The following is a 20,792-nucleotide window of genomic DNA, read 5'->3' as shown; positions in this document are numbered from 1 at the left end:
TTTACATTTCAACTTGTTCTCCTGATTATAGCAAGGGTACCAATTGCTCGTAAAGGAAGAAAAGCAGGGTATAAGGATATAAGGATAATCACACACGAACATCGATAGCTTTAAGGAAAACATATATTTGGGACATGTAATCAAGGTCTAACCGAGCCAGCACATCTTTCACCGACACATTGGGCTGCCTTCTTCTAGCCCGAAGGGAGTTTTCTAAATTCGATCTGGCAACAAGATACACCTCACACGACCAAACAACGTGTTCGATGTCGTGGTAACCTCGGCCACAAATGCAGAGATTGCTACCGGCCAGATTGAAACGAAAGAGTAACGCGTCTAACGAACAGTGATTGGACATGAGTCGGGAGAAGGTGCGAATAAAGTCCCGACTCAAGCCCAGACTTTTGAACCATGGTTTGAGGCTAACCTTAGGGTGTGAATTTTGTTGATATAAACCCGTTTTTTTTGTATGTTTTGACGTAGGACTACGTCTAACCGGAAGATATAGGGGGTGAAATGGAAATCTAGGCACTGAACAAGTAGGAAAAAATGCAAGATTTGGAACGCTTATAACTCGAGCATTTCTCAATAGATCGCAAAGGTTTTTGCATCAATTGATAGGAAATATATCTACGCATCTATCATAACGAATAACATTTCATTTTTCTTGAGATAAATAATTGAATAATTGTGAAATATCAAGCATTGTCCAAATGCACTATGTGCCCATTTTTGATTGGTCCATTTTGTGCTCCTCAAATCGTACCGACCAAAACGGGCAACCAGAGCAGCAGCGAAATAGAATGAAGCACGATTGGAAAGGAAAAAGAAAAAAATGAACGAAACATTGGTCGCAGTCTCACACATGTGTAATTCTCGAGCCAGCCAGTCAGCTTAAAAATCCCCGCTCCGCTGCCGTAACGATCATTCTTTGTGTGGACACCGACTGGACAACATCGTTGCTGGACGGGCTGGACGGCGAGGGATCGAGTGCCTTTCTGAAGGCAAGAGGGCGGAGGTGGTAGCGCTGGAGTAGAGTAGAGTAGAGTTTTCAAAGGGCCTTTCTCAAGGCTAGAGACGAATGAACTGAAAAAGTTTAAAGTCTCTATAATACAATACCTTCCTTCCTTCCGTAACGATCATTCTCATTCAAACGGTACACCACATCGGTTCGCATCACAACACATCAACAAACCAACTCAAGCAGCCATGTCTGGACATGGTAAAGGAGGAAAAGTGAAGGGAAAGGCAAAATCCCGCTCGAACCGTGTTGATCTGGAGTTCCCCGCAAGGGTAGCTAGGCCGAGCACGTTAGTACCAGTGCACCAGTCCACCTAGCCGGCGTTATATAGTTTCGGCCGCCGAAGTGATCGAGTTGGCTGGTAAAGCTGCTCGCGACGATAAAAAAAACACATTCAGAGCAGAACACATCAAGACAACAACAGGCAGTTGCAGCGAGTGGCAAACGCAATCGCAAAACGGCATCAGGTAGCAGAAGAAAAAAGTTTGTTCTTTATACAAACTGCTTTGGTGGCAAATCCAGAACAAGGCGGCATCGAGGGCGTTCGAAATGGCTTTTTTCAAAACCACGAGTACTAAGTTTTCTAAATTGGAACCATTCCATAAAACAAGGCGCTTTTCAGGGCCATTAAACCTTCCAAAAAAGAGTTTAGGAAATACAGTTCAATGCTTTCTAAAACAATATCCAAAATAATAATAAAACACAAATTGATTTTTTCATAATTTGTTTGCCAGGATCTGATGAATATGTGAATTTGGCAGTTGTTCTGAGCATATTGATTTTCACCAATTCTTAAATTGCTTCTAGATTGAAAGTACAGTAATTTACACTTATCTCGACATTTAGCTAATTTGACGGACCTGTAATGCGACATATTTAGTTGGACATTTTTGTAAACATAGAGTTCGGGGTCCAAATTATGACCCCACTTTGAAAATTGACACTGTACCACTTTCATCGCAAATGTTCAATTACTGGTTAAAATTACCTCCAATCCGATACTGAGTGGTGGTAATGCGACGTGTCATTGAATGTGATTTACTGTAAAATATGTCACAAGCTGGATGGGAAGAAATTTTCCAACTGTGAAAGCTGTGGCGAGTGGCAAATGCAATCGCTAAACAGAAAGGTTTAGCCGAACAAGATGGGGATATCGAGTGATAACAAAACAATAAACTCTTTAGATTGAAGATAATTTTGTGATCCTGAAAAGGACCCTTTTTAGCCTGCATGTGAATCCAACGAGCGAACAAATCGTAATGAATGTATTTTTTTGCCATCGCTCCCTTTTAACGCTCATTCGTTCGTCTCGTTGGACTCGCCCCTCTGGCTGAGTCTGCCGATTTGTCTCTATCCTGTGAGTGTGTACCGCTAGAGTATAAAACACGCGGACCCCAGAAAAATATCTTATTTTCTTTCAAACCGTAAACCAGTGTGGTTGTACGGCATCGGCATCGTGGACGTAACAAAGGAGGACAAGTTAAGGGAAAGGCAAAGTCTCACTCGAACCGTGCAGGTCTCCAGTTCCCTGTTGGTCGCATTCACTGATTGCTCCGCAAGGGTAACTAGGACGAACGGATTGGTGCCGGAGCATCAGTATACTTAACAGCGATCATAGAGTTTCGGCCGTCGGAGTGCTCGAGTTGGCCTGCAAAGCTGCTCACGACAATCAGAAAACCCGCATCAAGAACAGAGCTGCTTCGGTTCGGCGCTCATCAAGGCAACAATTAGTTTCAGTGAGTGACAAAGTGTTTCTCCGGCACGTCGCATTAAATGTAATTTACTGAACAACATGTCACAAGCTGGATGGGAAGAAATTTTCCAACTGTGAAAGCTGTGGCGAGTGGCAAACGCAATAGCTAAACAGGAAGGTTTAACCGAACAAGATGGGAATATCGAGTGATAACAAAAACACAACACCAAAAGTTCTTTTCAGAACCGTCAACATATTCATAAAGAGTAAACAGTAAACTAATCCATTTTTCAGGTAGATAGGTAGGTATTCACGTATGAGAAGAAAATAAAACAATATATTTAAAATATATATTTAACAAAAGCTGTCCCCTTAGTATAGTCCTACGTCACTCCGGTTATGTCCCCGACATTACCCACCCGTCTTTTTTTGTCACAAGATTGAACTCGGAGACAAAGTGAACTAAAATTCGTTTAGAATTCCTCCCAAACTGCACGCTATCTACTAAAAATATCGCGAGGACCTTTATAGCATACCTGATGGGCCTGATTCTCGAATACACTATGAATACACTTCACGGTGGAAACGGAATGAAACGCATTCGCGATGACAACGGTACGGTGTCGACATCTGGATGCGAAATTAGTTTACCACTAAATTTATCATTATGATATCAAATTATCTTCAGATGAAATTTTTGTGAAAGATTATTATATCACATGAAGAAAACAAAGTTTTCCACTCACATTGAATACCAGTTTGATACGAAGAAGTTAATTTTCATTTGAAAAGTGCTCATTCTGACTGAAAACTCATTATTATCTTCGACACTTTACTAACTCGTAAAACGTAGTGCCGTTTATTTCGGGCCTGATTCTCGAATACACTTAACGGTGGAAACGAAATAAACGGCACGCCATTAAACTACGTTTTACGAGTTAGTGAAGTGTCCAAGATAATAATAAGTTCTCAGGCAGAATGGGCACTTTTTAAATAAAAAATCATTAATTAAAATTAACTTCTGTGAATGAAAAACTTTGTTTTCTTCATGTGGTATAATAATCTCATACAAAAATTTCATCTGAGGATAATTTGACATTATAATGATAAGTTTTAGTGGCAAACTAATTTCGTATCCAGATGTCGACACCGTACCGTTGTCATCGCAGAAACGTTTCATTCCGTTTCCACCGTGAAGTGTATTCGAAGTGTATTAGAGAATCAGGCACGATAACTGTTTAAGTTCGTTGGTTTGAGTTCACGGTGGGTAGACAATAAACCGTCCATTAACCCTTTCCCGTACAACATCGAGTCTCACTCGTGGGTACTTGTATAACATAGGGCGCCAGAACGCTAGCAGGATAGTGAAATCACCTGATTTGTGACGTATTAAATAATACGGGAAGGGGTTAATGGTGTACCTACTTTTTTGCATCAGTATTCGAACTTTCATTTCACTTTATATGGACGTAAAAATAAGATTGCGTACGCGGATAAAGAGATAAGGGGAAAGCAGAAGTGTGAATTGAAATCAGTTGAATGAAGAGGCAGATTTATATTCATTAATTACATCAATTAGAATAAGTATTGACTAGAATAGTTCATCAGTCATCCTCAACGCTCCAGTTCCAGTCAATTCACATTATATTGACTGCGAATGCCGGAGTATTCCCATTTGAAGCGAAGCGACTGAAGGAAGAGTCGATATTCATTTTTCAAAATATTTATACAAATTACAACAATATTAATTCCTACTAAAATATTAGTCATTCTTATAACAAGTTGGTTCACGTAGTTTTAAATAAAAACTTGTGTTAATTAATATGGGTCTATTTTAAAACTCCGTCGACCCCTGGAAAAACGATCACTTTGAGAATCCCTGATTTATATTATTATTGAAATAGTAGGTACATGTGTGAAATGAGCTGAGCCTATCCACCTAAAGTCGTAATCGAAATTTTCTCATGCGTACAAAAACAATGGAATACATACCGCTTTGCATGATGAGATTTGATTCTGGTTAGAATGGCCTCATTTTCCAGGATCAAAGCCACGAGCCACACCACTTCAAGAGCAGCTTGTGATGAGAGTCTATTAGCTTCAGTGAACAGAACATTGTGAGCAGTTTTTCACCACTGACCATTTTGTCCCCAAACTACAAAGTAATTTCTATGCGAATTATTCGCTGAAATTAAAAGCGACCTAGAGTATGTGAACAAACGTTCAAACTGATATTGTGTCTCGCGGTTGCATACCTCAAAACATTTAAGTTTAAATATGTTTCAGGCAGGATCCTTAAGATGGGTGTTTTAGGCTCAATTCCCCTATTTCATAAATTTTCAAATGGAACAGACGAACGAAAAGTTTTGCATCAAACAGTTCTAAAACATGATGTCGGTATTGTATCTCATATTGCATACGATGTATGCTTGCTCACAAGTAAGAATGAAGATATTTGTACTGAATATACCGGAGATTTCAACCTTATTTGATAGCACGTAAAGGTCAATCGAATTTAATTTACTTTTATGAAGTTTCCAGAGAGAGCGCTACCAATATGCGATGTGTTATACAGTGTCGACGTCTGGTGGCGACATTCAAGTTTGGGCCAAAATTTAGGTCTCAAATACGAAGGTCTAATCTCGATCAAATTAGAAGGCACAAAGTCAGTGTTTAAATGTTAAAATTTGAGTGGAATTTTTTACATTGGGTTATTTAATTACTTAAAATACGTATTCCTGACTCTTATTCAACCATTTGTCTATATGTTATCCAATAGTTTTACTGAGACTCTTTCAGTAAAGAGTGATCGATCAACAAAGGAAATCCGCCCGAGTGGTCACATGCGAACAGTTTATTCAATTAATTAGAATGATAAATTGAAATTACACTGAATTCTACCATGTTTTACAATTTCCTAATAAATTCAGTTACAGTGGCGCTCAACATGGGGCTAACTGGATTTATCCGGTAATTGCTATGTATTTTGTATTTTTCATTTTTGAATGCACGAATAATGATTATTACGCTGTTGACATCTGGGTGTTGTCTAAAAATCCGTATTTTGCTTTTGGTATCGGTTCTGAAGCAACCGGATTGGGATGGGCACAGGGTTTTTTGGAAATTCGGAAAATTTCCAAAATGACGGTCATTTAGTTAAACAAGAGTTATTTTCCATGAAAAATCTATGTTTTCGATTTCATTTTTTTTTTTCATTTTTACATGCTGATAAAAAATTTGGTCGAGTAGATCCTGAAATATCGATACCACCAGCTAAAAAAAGCATGGTTTCGAGAAAAACGCGTTTAAAAAAGACGGGTGGGTAATGTCGGGGACATAACCGGAGTGACGTAGGACTATACTAAGGGGACAGCTTTTGTTAAATATATATTTTAAATATATTGTTTTATTTTCTTCTCATACGTGAATACCTACCTATCTACCTGAAAAATGGATTAGTTTACTGTTTACTCTTTATGAATATGTTGACGGTTCTGAAAAGAACTTTTGGTGTTGTGTTTTTGTTATCACTCGATATTCCCATCTTGTTCGGTTAAACCTTCCTGTTTAGCTATTGCGTTTGCCACTCGCCACAGCTTTCACAGTTGGAAAATTTCTTCCCATCCAGCTTGTGACATGTTGTTCAGTAAATTACATTTAATGCGACGTGCCGGAGAAACACTTTGTCACTCACTGAAACTAATTGTTGCCTTGATGAGCGCCGAACCGAAGCAGCTCTGTTCTTGATGCGGGTTTTCTGATTGTCGTGAGCAGCTTTGCAGGCCAACTCGAGCACTCCGACGGCCGAAACTCTATGATCGCTGTTAAGTATACTGATGCTCCGGCACCAATCCGTTCGTCCTAGTTACCCTTGCGGAGCAATCAGTGAATGCGACCAACAGGGAACTGGAGACCTGCACGGTTCGAGTGAGACTTTGCCTTTCCCTTAACTTGTCCTCCTTTGTTACGTCCACGATGCCGATGCCGTACAACCACACTGGTTTACGGTTTGAAAGAAAATAAGATATTTTTCTGGGGTCCGCGTGTTTTATACTCTAGCGGTACACACTCACAGGATAGAGACAAATCGGCAGACTCAGCCAGAGGGGCGAGTCCAACGAGACGAACGAATGAGCGTTAAAAGGGAGCGATGGCAAAAAAATACATTCATTACGATTTGTTCGCTCGTTGGATTCACATGCAGGCTAAAAAGGGTCCTTTTCAGGATCACAAAATTATCTTCAATCTAAAGAGTTTATTGTTTTGTTATCACTCAATATCCCCATCTTGTTCGGCTAAACCTTTCTGTTTAGCGATTGCATTTGCCACTCGCCACAGCTTTCACAGTTGGAAAATTTCTTCCCATCCAGCTTGTGACATATTTTACAGTAAATTACATTCAATGGCACGTCGCATTACCACCACTCAGTATCGGATTGGAGGTAATTTTAACCAGTAATTGAACATTTGCGATGACAGTGGTACAGTGTCAATCTTCAAAGTGGGGTCATAATTTGGACCCCGAACTCTATGTTTACAAAAATGTCCAACTAAATATGTCGCATTACAGGTCCGTCAAATTAGCTAAATGTCGAGATAAGTGTAAATTACTGTACTTTCAATCTAGAAGCAATTTAAGAATTGGTGAAAATCAATATGCTCAGAACAACTGCCAAATTCACATATTCATCAGATCCTGGCAAACAAATTATGAAAAAAACAATTTGTGTTTTATTATTATTTTGGATATTGTTCTAGAAAGCATTGAACTGTATTTCCTAAACTCTTTTTTGGAAGGTTTAATGGCCCTGAAAAGCGCCTTGTTTTATGGAATGGTTCCAATTTAGAAAACTTAGTACTCGTGGTTTTGAAAAAAGCCATTTCGAACGCCCTCGATGCCGCCTTGTTCTGGATTTGCCACCAAAGCAGTTTGTATAAAGAACAAACTTTTTTCTTCTGCTACCTGATGCCGTTTTGCGATTGCGTTTGCCACTCGCTGCAACTGCCTGTTGTTGTCTTGATGTGTTCTGCTCTGAATGTGTTTTTTTTTTATCGTCGCGAGCAGCTTTACCAGCCAACTCGATCACTTCGGCGGCCGAAACTATATAACGCCGGCTAGGTGGACTGGTGCACTGGTACTAACGTGCTCGGCCTAGCTACCCTTGCGGGGAACTCCAGATCAACACGGTTCGAGCGGGATTTTGCCTTTCCCTTCACTTTTCCTCCTTTACCATGTCCAGACATGGCTGCTTGAGTTGGTTTGTTGATGTGTTGTGATGCGAACCGATGTGGTGTACCGTTTGAATGAGAATGATCGTTACGGAAGGAAGGAAGGTATTGTATTATAGAGACTTTAAACTTTTTCAGTTCATTCGTCTCTAGCCTTGAGAAAGGCCCTTTGAAAACTCTACTCTACTCTACTCCAGCGCTACCACCTCCGCCCTCTTGCCTTGAGAAAGGCACTCGATCCCTCGCCGTCCAGCCCGTCCAGCAACGATGTTGTCCAGTCGGTGTCCACACAAAGAATGATCGTTACGGCAGCGGAGCGGGGATTTTTAAGCTGACTGGCTGGCTCGAGAATTACGCATGTGTGAGACTGCGACCAATGTTTCGTTAATTTTTTTCTTTTTCCTTTCCAATCGTGCTTCATTCTATTTCGCTGCTGCTCTGGTTGCCCGTTTTGGTCGGTACGATTTGAGGAGCACAAAATAGACCAATCAAAAATGGGCACATAGTGCATTTGGACAATGCTTGATATTTCACAATTATTCAATTATTTATCTCAAGAAAAATGAAATGTTATTCGTTATGATAGATGCGTAGATATATTTCCTATCAATTGATGCAAAAACCTTTGCGATCTATTGAGAAATGCTCGAGTTATAAGCGTTCCAAATCTTGCATTTTTTCCTACTTGTTCAGTGCCTAGATTTCCATTTCACCCCCTATATCTTCCGGTTAGACGTAGTCCTACGTCAAAATCGTACATCAATACTATAGAGCAAATCCAAATGAAATCGACAAATGACAAAACATGAGTATTTCTGATTCGAATAAAAGTTTGTATTCTGTTTGGGTTTATTTCTATATAGCGATAATCGGCATGATATAGAGTTTAATGGCAGGATCTGCAAAATAGATATAAACGGCCTGATCCGTATGTATCTAAAAGGACATCGAATCCCATTAACTTAAGTTTCTCAAGAAACGTTTCCAGATGAAAGTTTCTTACTGTTTTTCGGAAACGGTCTACAACACGAGAACATTTTGTTGCAGTCCATTGTGGTATACTATTAATCACTCTTGTTCACTCAATTCACAGATTTTCGACCGATGAACGATGTTTGAATCTGAGTAACTCTATATACATATACATAGGCAGCAGCGTAGTGAAGGTAGACAGCGCCCCTGGCAAACTATGAAAATGGCGCCCCAAAAAATACCTTTTTTTTCAAATTTACCACTATAATTACACTTAGGTGCCTACTCTATCAAATTTATTTTAAAAATTCCATTCAATTTGAACAAGGAACGTGTTATTGCTTCAATAACTGTAAAACATCGCATAGCACGGAAGGGCGTCCAGGCATGCGTAACTAAAAATCAAAAGGGGTATTGTTGTAAAATGATGTTGGGTGTTCCAATTTTTCGAAAATCAAAGAGAGGTTATTGGTTTCATGTAGGGAAAGAAGCAACTACTCATGATGGATGTCTTTTTACTCAATTGAGACATAAAATATAATTCGGGGAAAAAATGCTTTTGAAAATTCTAGAATTTTGGCGCTCCAAATGGTCAGCGCCGCCGGCAAATGCCGGGTTTGCCACCCGCACACTACGCCGCTGTACAGAGGTACCTGACTTCATGTACAATCTAGGCATAACGTAAACAAGTTAATTGTTTTTGTACCCATAACGTCCGGTTGAATTAACGAGGTGTATTTGTGTTGTTGGGATTTCAATTCTACATTGAAAACTGTTCGTGTTTTCATTGTACAACACGAATAATATGTTAAAAGTTTGTATTAAGATAAAGAAAGATTTTTTAATATCGCTACGTTTTGTATTAATCCACATGTCTACAAAAAAATTTCAATGTAACTCCTAAACATATATTTTTACCATAATGATGTATTTCGAAAAGTTGTTCGAAATTATAAGCAAATTCATAAAATTTCATGAACATGTCGGTATAACACTACAACCAGTGTCTTAGAATATCAACAAATATTCACGAGTAACGAATATGATTCTATTTCAGTGTACATGACTCCTTTTCAGCTTGAAACACACTGCCCTCATTATATTGATGACAATAAAAAACGAGTTCATTTTGTTCATATCGCTAATGCATGAATAAATTTGCTATAATGAATGAATGCGGCATTGAGTGGGGTTCATGACTTCGCCGTTATTTAAATTTTGAATATCAAAAGCAACAAATTGATATTCATCATATTTGAAACGATATTCGTTCTAGCATTGATTTTGAGTCAAAATTCAAAAATTAAAAAAATTAAAACATTGCAAGAAATCGCGCAGGATTTTGTTTGACGAGACGGTAACAACAGCATAAATAAAAACCAACCGCACACAGCTACCTCAGGTGAAAAGTAAACAACAGTTGATATTCATTTCGCTAAAATGAAATTCGATTCTGGCATCTTGAATAATCAAGATGAAAATAACACTGGGTGGAAAAATAAACTTCAAAACATATTGAAGAGCAAAAGTTCATTTGCTCATATTCACTGGTTGTCTAGATCTGTCATTTTGATTATCGTTTGGAATATACAGGTTTTCGATGCAACCTAGCCCGAAAATCTAAGCATTTGAGCTTAGCGAAGATGATTTTTTCAACATTGGTGTATACAACTTGTAATATTAGACTTGTAGATTTGTTCTTCTAGATTCATTATGCAACAGGAATCTACAAGTTACAAATTACAAGACTAATATTATTAGTGAAATTTTGATTATGCAACATAGCCCAAGAAGCGCATTATAGTGGAAATTAGCATCTACAGCTCGACAGTTATTCTCTAGACAAAAACTATTTTTGACAAAGTTACATATGCTATAGCGCTAAGTTTTTTGTTGTCGAAATATGGTGACCAAAGTTTTCGATGAAATACAAACTCTCTCTCTTATCTGTATAGATAGAGGTAAATATAGTTCAAAAACGTCGTAGTCCCAATTATTTTAAGCAACTTTGTAGAACAATGTTTTTTTTCTATCTCTTCCAATAACCGGTATAGCGCTTTTTTCTAAGTTGCGTTAGGGTCACCATGAATAAACGTTTTATTTTTGCTCTCTTATATTTAAAATTTTATATATCAAAAAGAGTTTTACAGCTCACTAAGACATACACTTTGCGATGCAAAGTTTGTCAATATCTCAACTCTACTCAATGTTATTGATATTTCTTACCCAAAAATACGCTCTTTTCATTTGTTTGTCGTTCTTCCTGGGGCAGACATAAATCTTTTTATTGGCGGCATTTGAAAGGGCATATTTGACTCTACATAACATAATGTGACATTTTCAAAACTATGTTATATTTTATATTTGAATAAATTTAATTTGAAAAAGTTTTTAGGTGAAAAATTAAGGTATTGACAAGTTCTGCATCGCCAAATGTTTGTCTTGATAAGCTCTAAATGTCGTCTCAAGACAGTTTTGGTGCAGAGGTTGAAATAAAAAATTCAGAGCATGAAACCCGTTTTTTCCATGGTGACCTAACGCAACTTAAATAGAAAGCGCTAAAATAAACTTTATGGAAGATCTTCATCTCTAGACAACAACTGTCTTCGACAAAGTTTTTACATGTGATAGAGTGCTCATTTCAATGTTATCAAAAATAGGGTGACCAACATTTTAAGTGAAATCAAAAGTCTAACATTCTTATCTCTATAGAAAAAGTCAAACATAGTTCGACAATGTTATGGCTCCAGTTATTTTAATCAATTCTTCTTTTCAATGTGACTAGCTCATTGACTTAATTTTAATATGTCGATCATCTAAATCTGGTGGCTCAAGTTATTTTTGGAAAAAAAGAAGAAAAAAATGATTTTTTAACCATCGGTTAAATTTAAAAAAAATAATAACTTAAGAACGAAAAAAATCATATCTCTGAATTTTCGATATGTTATGTACAGCTTTCCTTAGCTTTCAGGACAAAATATAAAAAATATAGCGCCCTATAGCCTAAAGCCATGTAAACAATGAAAAACAAACAAAATTCTTTTTTTTTGCAATTATAATATTTTCCCCAAAAAGATTAGCTAATTGGCTTTATTTAATATATCGATTACCTGAATAGGTCCAGTAGTTCAAAAGTTATGAATTTATGAAAAAAGTCATTTTTGAAATAAAGTGGAAGATTTTTAGAACCACCCTAAAATTAAAAAGTGGCCACCCTAACGAAAATGTAAAAAAATACGTGTCTACAAAAATACGTGTTTTGCAAAAAGGAACAAAACTACCACTTTTCACGAAAAACTGAAAATCATTATATCTGTTTGGCGTGGAATGACTGATATGTAACTACTTTGTCATCGACAGTCATAGAGTGTCCACTTAAATGCACTTGCTGGACCATTGTGATTGATTGACTGAATATTTATCGTGCATCCGAGCGAGGATTTCGATCTCTGATTTTGATGATGTTTATCCATGAGAGTGTGATATCTTTGTTTTAATTCGTTTGCCTTTTTGTATGTGACTTCATCCTCGAGTTATGAGTGATTTCTTCCTTAAGGATTCAACGTGGGCAATGCTTTAGGCCCTTACTCTGTTAACTGATAAGAGCAATCCTAATGTTTACAAAATACGAGACATCTCAATCGCAAGGTGTGAATCAAACCTTGTCGAGGAACGAATGGCTGGGCGGGTTTAAAAGTATTCTGTCGCTTAAGGAGTCAGTGTGATATAAAAATGTTGCGTAAAAACACTAATCGATGGAAAATTTACTGCTGTCTCACCCAAAACCGATGAGAAATCGCAACATGCCAATAGTCTTTCGAAAAACAAATATAATACAGGCCGTGTCATCAAGCCACAGAACATCATCCATTGTTTTGAATAGTTCACCTTTATTCAAGTTTTTAAAATACATATATAACTTAAAATGTTCAACAAATGGTTCTTCAATACATCGCTCAACTGGGGGCTAAACAAAGCGCCCATCCTACATCTACTATTCGTATTAGGATTGGGCGATCTTTATAAAAAGATCGATCTTATTGAATCGATTTTCCAAACAGCGTAGGGATCGATCCACTGATTAAATCAGTACCAAAGAATCGATCTTTGCTGAATCGATTTTTGAAAAATTAGAAGCTTGTTTCGATTTATATGCTTATCCTATATGAATACTGTCGTTTCTTTAAACAGGGAATACAAATTTCATATTTCTATTCAAATATCAAAAGCATTTCCTCTTGTTCCACAGCATGAAGGCCACAGCTACAGGGAATTCATCTTGCGCCGTCAGGTAGTTGTTTTATTTGATGAATTAATCGAAAAAGTATCATTAGAAATTGAACAACAGCCCAGAACTTAGCTAACAATGATCCCATAAAAGCCAATCGTGCCATACGATTCTCGATTTTGGCGCCAGATCTAAAAAACAACCTTTCGCCAGTAATTAATGTCAACATCAGGTTCATTGATCCTACGCGCAGCCTGTTACAGTTCATCCCCTATGTAGCTTCCATTAGTTCTGTCTCTGTCAGCATTTGTACTGAAGTAAATCGTAGAAGAAGCGATCCAAATGCTGACATTATGTTTAAAAGAAATGTTAGCTGGCCTTTGGTGAGATAAAAAATCGATGAACACTGAAAAACAAATCTACAAAAAGATCGAAAAGATCGAAAGCAGAAAATCGATTTTCTCGATTTTCTCGAGTACAAAAGATCGATCCAAAAAATCGGAAATCGGAATGGAAAAGATCGATTGTTTGAGAATCGATCCGGGATCGCCCAATCCTAATTCGTATAGCCTTTCCGTTGTTTTTTTTATTTGTTTTTTATTTAATTTCTTCTACACATATATCCTACACATACACACCGCCGTCAATTTTTTTCCTTTATCAAACCATAAAAGATTTAGCTGAAATGCTTCTTAAAAGCGGTTTCCGTTTTTCTCATGCACGAAACATGGCACAATTTAACACTTCCAGTATTCTTTTTTCTCCCGGTTTTTGTCCTACTCAAAAAACTACACCACAAATATAAACCTAATCACTAGCTTCTACTTTTGCCACTGTTGATACGCGACGTCGTGGGGGGGGGGGAGTAATAAGTTTCAATGATAACCATATTTCAAGTGGAGGATGGGGAGATGGGGGGATGATTGTCTCACGTGCGCTCCAGGACCGTAGAAGGCTTAAGTAGGGCATAACAGCTGGCTATGTACACACATACACACACAAATATGCAGATATTCGCCTATATTTACAGCAGGTTACGTTTTAAAACAAAAATTCATATGAATAGTACGCGGCCAAAGCAAAACAGATTAACAGTTTACAAGAAAAAAAAATCGCTGAGGAGAGATTCCAAAAATAGTGCTGCTGCTGCTCTAGTGTCTAACTGCGGTTTAACTATTCGATTAGCTGGTAGTATTAAGTGCGTATTCGTCGTTGTTTTCTGAACATATTATCATTGCGTTGTTATCGTTAAAACTTGTTACTTTTGTATGAAATCGAAACGTTTCCTATATATCAGTTGGATTGCTATTGCTCTTTTCTTTTTTTTTTTGAACCATAGTCTTTGAAGAAAGCTTAGTTATATAAATTTGACGCTCGTTTAAAAGTAATATCACAGGTAATTCAATGAAATTCAGTAAATGTTTCAAATTTTCATGATACTTTTTTTTCGATAGGGATTTCATGACCAATCTAAACATTCTGACTCCAACTGTGTTTGACATCACCAGGTCTGCTGAGACCCTTTTTGCGGGCAACGTCAACATCTCCAAAAAGTTTCATTTTTTCTTCTCTGCGTTGTTGTACTTATCTCACACTCTTTCGTTCAGATTTTTTCTTCCGAAGTCGTCCTACTAGCTTAACAAACAAGATACTTAAGTACTAGATATCCGCTACTAACTACTATGTATCAGTTTAAATATGTTCACTTTCTGCTATAATATAATTATATACAACATATAAAGCGGTCATCTGTGTAGCTTGAGGAATCCTGGGCACTGGGCAGAGGAGCACCCGAACAGATGACCACTTTTTGATAAAGGCACGCTTGTTTTGATCTCTCCCTCCTGCACACACTATCACCTACTTTTGACGGATTTCGCGCCAACTCGTCTATGAGATTGGCATGACCCTCTCAGAACTTAATGAAACTTTCTGAACGGGAAGACCTTACCTAATTAAGCAACCTGGTATACTTAGTTTTCCGAAAATTTGTCTAGACTAACATATGTGAAGGGCTAAATATTTTTGGTAATTTTTTAATAAATTTTTTATTCGAAAATAGTAAGTCCTACAAAAAAGTGATCTATGGAAGAGTTTGAGGAAAATAATTGAATGTTCAGAAAAAGTACTGAAAAAAATATTTTTTGAAATTCTATACTGAAATTTTTTTTAAGGGGTTGTATCTAGAACACGACCGCATATTTTCTACGCAATTACATTATGCAATACACTTGTTTACCACTTCGAATATTATTTAAGAATGCATCGAATTTTTTGTAATAAATTATGTTCTTCGTTACAAATCAATTTGATGGACGTCCTTTTACGTTTGATATTATGCCCAGGACTACCAAAATATGTGAACAGAAGAATTGTCAAACGATCATTGTATTTTACATTTTCCTCTGAAATTATTGCACATCTCATGTTTACGTAGTTCTCGATCCGCGAAAGCTCATTTACCTCTAGTATCTGAAATGACGTTTTACGGAAACATATTCCGGTCTGCCCAACGACAAGCGAGTACAAAGGTACTCAGCACCAACAAATACCCCCGACTATCATGTATTTGTAAAGCGGATTCACCCAGGCACATTAATTTTGAAGTCCATGTTAGGGAAATACAGCTCAGTGGGAAAAAAATACCCCCGACTTGAATGTATATTTACAAAGCGGATTTTCACAGGTACATCGATTTGGAAGTCTGTGTTGGGGAAACCGTAAATCGGGTTAATCAGCACTTGGCGGTTATGGCATTTAGATAACGCTTGACATTTTACAGTTATTCAATTGTTCATCTCATGAAAAATAACTTTTTATCAACTGTGAAATATTTTCTATCAATTAAACGTTCGAGTTATAAGCATTCGAAATACGAGTAGACTTAGCACACAAATCGGTAGAACAAATGTATGGGAAAAAAGGATGTTCTTCCAGTTTTCATGAATTTAAACCGTTCAGAGATTAGCGAATTGTAATGTATAGCACATCAAACAAATCTTAGAGAATTTCCGAATCGATTGGTATGCAAATCACGAGAATTCGTTCACAGTGAAAATAGTTATTAACGTTAACTTAACTTTATTTCATAAAAACGTGACCTGTTTTTTGATTTGGGCATATTTAAGTAAAAAAGTCTTCCTAATAAAAACTTTTTGAAGATTTTTTCTTGAAAATTTTCTATTTTTAATTGTACAGCTATAAAAAAAAACTCAATAACAGGTAAAAATGAATTTATGGTGATCCTTGGATGCTAAAGTACAGTTTTCAGCTTGTTTTTGTAGTCAAATACAATATGTTTCAATTCGGAGAGCAACGACAACTCTCAATCAATAGCCATCTGCCAAAAATCTCTTGATTTGTTAGAAAAAATTTTTCGCCTTAAATATGCACAAGTTGCAATGTATGGAAGAGTTGTAGGGCACATATTTATCTCCCATTTATCTACCATTTCATCAAAATCTGAGATGACCATTTTGAAAAAATCGACTTTTAGTTTTTGAAATCGATTTTTGACGTAGGACTACGTCTTTCATTTCTATACCGGGGTGTAAAATCAAAGTTTCGAAAACGAAAGCGTTACGCCGGAGACCGAGATTTTGAGCGTTAATAGCTCCTAAACAACTGAACGAAATGGTATGATAAACACTTCATTCGAAAGATAAAATGTCTACGCGTTATATACTTGTTACTTTTTGATCCAAAAACTTGTTTCAATAGTCTTAAAATTGCTTTCAAATCAGGCTATTGAAATCACCAATCGGTATATAAGCGAGCGGCGTTCGGAAATCCACTCAGTTCTAATTGAACAGCGATTGGAGCATGTTGTCGCTGTTGCGGTGAAGCTCTTTATTTATCATGAAAGCGCGGATGAACGGTGTCACCAAGAGCCTGTTTGTGCACCCTAGGCCAGTAGGGAATCTATCAGGAGGAGAGTGATGCCACAAACGGTTCCCTGGGAAGACATCGCTACACACACATACACGCGCGGCTATTAACAGGTGGTTATCGAGTTGGCATTAACCACTGGTGGGCTTCCAGTATCGAGGAAAATGTGGAAATAACTAATCGTTACTGAAAATAATCTGCCAGTTCCTCTGGGAATTTTCAAAATATATTCATGTGAAAGAGTTTAATTGAATGTTTTCTATCCATGTTACACTGTGACCAAATATGTTTCAATCAAGTGCTATTAACAGGTGGTTATCGAGTTGGCATTAACCACTGGTGGGCTTCCAGTATCGAGGAAAATGTGGAAATATCTAATCGTTACTGAAAATAATCTGCCAGTTCCTTTGGAAATTTTCAAAATATATTCATGTGAAAGAGTTTAATTGAATGTTTTCTATCCATGTAACACTGTGACCAAATACATTTGGTTTTGTGGTTTTTCAATCAACAGGATAGCTTCTGAAGATTATTCTTCCCCATCAGTAGGATATTTCCGTATCCAATATTGGATGCATAAAACCTTGTGCCTCCAACGTAACGCTCTCGTTTTCGAAGTTCTCCAAATATTCATTCATTCAGAATGAATTCAGATTCAACTTCATACAAATGATCTCTAAATCAACGATAGTCCTACGTCACCCTTGCGGTTATACCATAGATATAACCCACTTCCTGTTTTTTCAGTGTAGAATTTAAAAAAAATATTTTTTCAGTATTTTTGTCTGAATATTCAATTATATTCCTCAAACTCTTCCATTGATCACTTTTTTGTAGGACTTGACACATTCGAGTGAAAAAAAATTTAAAAAAATGACCAAAGCCCTTTCCAAATGTTTTTTTTTTATTAATTCCTTTATTTTTACAGGCTCAGTTATTTTCCAAATGTTAGTCTAGATAAATTTTCGGAAAACTAAATATGCCAAGCTGCTTAATTAGATCATGTCAACATCTGGTCGAGTTGGTGCGAAATCCGTCCATTACGCTAACGTTTAAAGGCACTTATGATAAGAACAATTTGAACTTTCCGTATATGTAAAAAAGAATTGCTATCTTCAATAGGGTTTTACTCGATGCATCTGAAAATCTCCTAAAATTCCCACTAAATTGATATAGTATAGTTATGATATAAAAAATGGAAGATCAGTTCTGTACAAAAAGGTAGTTAGTCACCCTTCAGTCACCCCGAGTTAAACCGTGGTCTCGTTCCGGTGCAGTGGCAGCAGCTCTCGTTGAAGATCGTTGTAGTATTCATGCTCGGAAGTGGTCTCCGTCTCCGTCGGGGAGAGCGGAATACCAAGCGTTTGCGTTGGTGGCGCTGCCTGGGGCTCGTGGAGCGTCGTATGCTGTAACTGTATGGCTTCGCCCTTGTTGGCGTTGGTGGCTACGGTGTTGTTGTTAATAGTGGTGCCGGGGCTGGCGGTGCTAACTCTAACGGTGCTCTTGTGCATCATGGAAGGTATACTGCTATTCACAGGGCAGTTTGGAACAGGGTTGTTGTTGGCGCATTGCATCACCCCCGGTGGAGGCGGAGTTGGAAGGCCATTGCTCAGATTGCTTCCGGCCGATCCCATCAGGTACTCTGGATTGTCCACACTTGCGGGTACACCGATCAAATCCATGTAACCGGGAACCGACGGTGCTTGACTTTGGCAAGTTGGCATCAGGTAGTCATCCTCGTCCAGAGGCAGATTCAGTCGGATGTCTCCAACACCAACTTCGCGGGCTTTGCTGTCCGTTTCGTCGTTGTTCTTGTGCGGGTCTTTGCAGTACATCATAGCCTTGGACACTTCGCCGTTTGCTTCCATCGAGGGATGTGGAATCATCATCGCAGGTCTCGTTTTCGGCTGAAGGTATTCCTCGGCCTCGACAATAGTTCCGGGAACTTCAGCGGCCGGAGCAAGTGTACGGATGAGGTCTTTCTCATCCTGGTTGGTGTACGAGGGCAGTCTCATGAATTTATCTCCGGGAATCATCAGGTATCGGCCCGGATCTCGTGCCATTTCCGCAAAGGTTTCCGCTAGAGTCTTGAACGTTGGTCGTGCATCAGCATCCAGAACCCAGCAGGACAGCAGAATGCAGTAGACATCCAGTGAACAGATATCCGGCTGAGGAAGTCTATCTCCGCTTTCAATCTGTTCAGGAACATCTTTGGCAGGAACATTCTCATACGGTCTCGTACCGTACGTCATCAACTCCCAGATTGTGACACCGAACGCCCAAACGTCACTCTTGCTTGTGAACACACGATGGCGAATGCACTCCAAAGCTAACCACTTGATGGGCATCTTTCCTCCGGCTGCACGATACTCATCCGAATCGTAGTCCAGCAGTTTGGCCAACCCGAAATCGGTTATCTTAACGCAAGAAGGCGTCTGAACCAGCACATTACGCGCCGCCAGATCACGATGCACCAGTCGACGTTCCTCCAAATACGACATACCACGAGCGATCTGCGTCGACCAGTTCAGCAAAGCCTTCGACCCAATCTTATCCTTGTTATTGCGAACATAGTCCAACAAACAACCCAGCGGCATCAACTGAGTGATCAGCATCATTTGCGAGGTCATACAAACCGCCAACAGCTTCACCAAATTGGGATGCTCAACCGAAGCCATAATGTACGCCTCCTCCAGGAACTCCTTGCTCGATTCCGACCCGGACATCTCCATCAGCACCTTGATCGCAACCGGAATCTTAACACTCTCCCCTTCCGGCATCCAAACACCTTTCACAACCCGTCCGAACGCACCCATCCCCAAATAACCACCCCGTCTCAGTTCTGCTTCCTTGATAATCCTCAACTTGGTTAGATTCGGCCCGACGTTGGTCGGTCGCAGTGGTTCCGAGTCCTCGCATCCAGCCAGCGCCATAGTCATCTTGACGGCATCCTTCTTGTTCTTCTGCTTGCAGTACAGGTAGATCATGCAGAGAGCGAGCGCAAATAAAACCGCCAGCGCAAGAGCCACCAGCAGGACAAACGGAGTGGTCGAGGCTTCCAGCCGGAAGCCACTCTGTACCTGATCAGCCGAACAGTACGGACCAATCTTGCTGGTTTCCAGCGGGAAGTGCTTGTACGGGTGGGTTGGTGGACAAACACTGGTGCAGTTGAAAGCGGTGGAGTTATCGAACGGATCGCCATCGTAGAGTTTCAGATTGCGGCAGTCATTGCACTGGTCTTCTCCCGCTGCCCGACAGCCACGACACTCCGAATGACACGGCAAACACTCACGGGTGTTCTCGTTGACGAAGTGATCCACGGGGCATTCATCTTCACACTGCTCTCCCCGCTTGTAGCTGGCACACTCCTGACATACCTGCTCGTGGAATCCGTACTGGGTGCACTTCTTGCAACGTGGGTGACACTTACGGCAAACAGATTTGCCCGAGAGCTGCTTCAGAGGACCCTCGTCCTGTTCGACGCGTTCGCTGTAGTATCCGTCTGAGGAATAAAATATAAGATAATTAGAATATCGTTCTTTAAAAAAAAAGTTGGATTATATTTATGAAGTAACCGCAAGGTTGACGTAGGACTGACATTGGCATAGTAAGAAAATGATTAAATTAATATTTGAATGAAACAATTTCCTAATTCAATTGAGTTCAACATATTTAGTTTTAATCAGTTCGCGTTCTGCTCTGGTAGGATATGGTCGTATAACTCGCGTATGCTACAGTTGTTGGGAATTATCTGTTTTTTA

The 20,792-nt window shown here is 38.8% G+C and overlaps 1 protein-coding gene across 3 annotated transcripts in view; it reads right to left on the bottom strand.

The window, feature by feature from the left end:
- Positions 1–12,785: 12,785 nt before the first annotated feature.
- LOC129773717 (epidermal growth factor receptor) overlaps positions 12,786–20,792 on the bottom strand; it is a 278,989-nt gene continuing 270,982 nt past the window's right edge. For all 3 annotated transcript variants that reach the window (XM_055777361.1, XM_055777362.1, XM_055777360.1), the window contains one exon: positions 12,786–20,533. In XM_055777361.1, coding sequence (XP_055633336.1) covers positions 18,282–20,533 — 2,252 coding nt within the window. In that variant the 3' untranslated portion in view covers positions 12,786–18,281. The remainder of the gene's footprint in view (positions 20,534–20,792) is intronic.

Source organism: Toxorhynchites rutilus, chromosome 3 (assembly GCF_029784135.1).
Source record: "Toxorhynchites rutilus septentrionalis strain SRP chromosome 3, ASM2978413v1, whole genome shotgun sequence".
Classification (NCBI taxonomy): domain Eukaryota; kingdom Metazoa; phylum Arthropoda; class Insecta; order Diptera; family Culicidae; genus Toxorhynchites; species Toxorhynchites rutilus.
This window is presented reverse-complemented; position numbering and strand designations above follow the sequence as displayed.